Source organism: Atta colombica, unplaced genomic scaffold (assembly GCF_001594045.1).
Source record: "Atta colombica isolate Treedump-2 unplaced genomic scaffold, Acol1.0 scaffold107, whole genome shotgun sequence".
NCBI classification, from domain to species: Eukaryota; Metazoa; Arthropoda; class Insecta; order Hymenoptera; family Formicidae; genus Atta; species Atta colombica.
This window is the reverse complement of record NW_017259192.1, coordinates 3,235,140-3,237,296: the sequence shown is the minus strand read 5'-3', so window position 1 is coordinate 3,237,296 and position 2,157 is coordinate 3,235,140. Positions and strand designations below refer to the sequence as shown.

The following is a 2,157-nucleotide window of genomic DNA, read 5'->3' as shown; positions in this document are numbered from 1 at the left end:
ACAATTTATAGATAAGTAAACAAATAATATAAAAGTAATGTAGTCTTAAAATATAATTTTTAAAAATAAATGAATAAAACGTATATTAATTTAATATATTATAAATGTTAATTTTATTAAAGAAATATGTTCTACATAAGTAGTTACATATTTTATATGTAAAAAGGTACAAATATTTTGTGTTATTTTTTTTTTTGTAAATATAATAATTAAATCTATATATTGCATATGATAAATATCGCATAGGCATCGCCTATAAATTAAAAATGTAAAAATAACATCGAATTTTATTAAAATTTAATATAAATGTGTCAATTTAATTTTACTTTTAAATTCAAAGAATTACTTCTTGTATTAATTTTTTACATAACATTACTTTCTAATATATACATTATTCATTAAATGTTAAATTAATATAATTTATGTAAATGGTCTACCAATAATTTGGATGGACTATTTACATATGAAATATGTTAAATTTAACACAAAATTTGTACTGTGTACAAATATCTATGACAAACTAAGATTTTGTCTCTATCTATGTAATTTTTCGTAAAAACTTTCTGCTAGGGAGATATACATTTTTTAAAAATATTTTTTTGAAATCCATTCAATGGAATATGAAAGGACTATAGTATTATAAATAAAGTATTATAAATAAAGTATTTCTTACAAGAATATTTAAAATTTTTTAATATTAAGATTTGGAAATAGGACTGTTCACTTGAATAAATCAAATTAATTCGAGAAGCGCCGGTTACGATCAAAATTAGATTAATAGATAATATATCTACATTTTTAGAAATGTATATAATATTTTACACAAAGCTGGAACATTCATTTTTTGTTAAGATATTTATGAACTATCTGAAATTAATTTTCTCTTTACAATTTAATTTATTTGGATATTCATAAAAATCTTTGACCAATAGATCTTGGTTCTTCTTATCAATAATTCTGGGGAAAATTTGTGAAAACATAGAAAAACCATTTACCTATTTTATAAATGGTTAAATGATAGACATTTTATTTCAAATGTAAAATGAAAAATGCCATTTCCATTTTAAATACATATTTAAAATGGAATTATTACATCACACTAGAAAGCGAATCGAAAGGAAAGCTTTGACAATGCTAAAGATGCTGTTAAATACACTTCATTGTTGATACTGTTGATGATATTGTTGAATGGTGAGAATGATTATGAATGTGTGTATATAACGAAGGAAACAGACAGCGCGCGGGAAGAACGGAAAATAGTTCCTACACAAATTCCTACGTGATACAAAAAGATGGCAGTGTGATCAAGGCTGTTCATAGGAACGTTATATATATTCGCGCTAACAGAAACTACTTTAAATATTACTCAGTCCTGTCCTTGATGCAGTAATATCAGATATGAATACTTTTGAGATAATATGAATACATTATTATTTGTAATATTATTATATTAATTCTTTTGTACACTGATATGATTAATAAATGTATTGTAATCAACTGCTGTATGCAATAATACAGCTTCACATTGATTCTGATTGAAGGTAAACTTTTTTATTTGTTATTATCTTGCCAGTCATTCGACTTTATTGGCCTTGCAAAGATATATAAAAGTCAGTGTTTTCAATCGATCGAAGTATTCACTGAAATACTAAATAAAGAACATGTTATTCTACGCGCTTAGTACAATTTACAGTGTTGCCGCATTTGGATTTTTCGTAACTGGAGAATATACGCTTCGTAAGTATATTTCAAGAAATTTTTATTATAATCTTTATAATATTATTGCGTACAGATATCTGTACTTCATTTCAATCGAATATTTTATTTGAATAAAAAGTTCATTGAATAAAATCTACGCAGAATTGGCATAAAAAAATAAATAGATATACGATATATTAAATAAATATATTATTAAGATAGTTATTAAGATATTGGTAAACAATTTTTTATGCATGAATATGTATAAATATGTATAAACATACATAAACATATATAATCATATGTGAAATATATATGTTCATATATTTCTTTTTATTTTGTAAAATTACTTTTTAGTGTAATACAATACAAATAATAATAGTAATGTGAAAAACATTAAAAATAATTAAAAAGATAATTTTCGCAGTGTTCGTTTCAGAAAAAAAATAAGTTTAGAAA

The 2,157-nt window shown here is 22.8% G+C and overlaps 1 protein-coding gene across 1 annotated transcript in view; it reads left to right on the top strand.

Moving 5' to 3' along the window:
- Nucleotides 1-1,542: 1,542 nt before the first annotated feature.
- LOC108692552 overlaps nt 1,543-2,157 on the top strand; it is a 7,834-nt gene continuing 7,219 nt past the window's right edge. Inside the window, exon 1 of the mRNA XM_018200863.1 lies at nt 1,543-1,737. Coding sequence (XP_018056352.1) covers nt 1,662-1,737 — 76 coding nt within the window. The 5' untranslated portion in view covers nt 1,543-1,661. The remainder of the gene's footprint in view (nt 1,738-2,157) is intronic.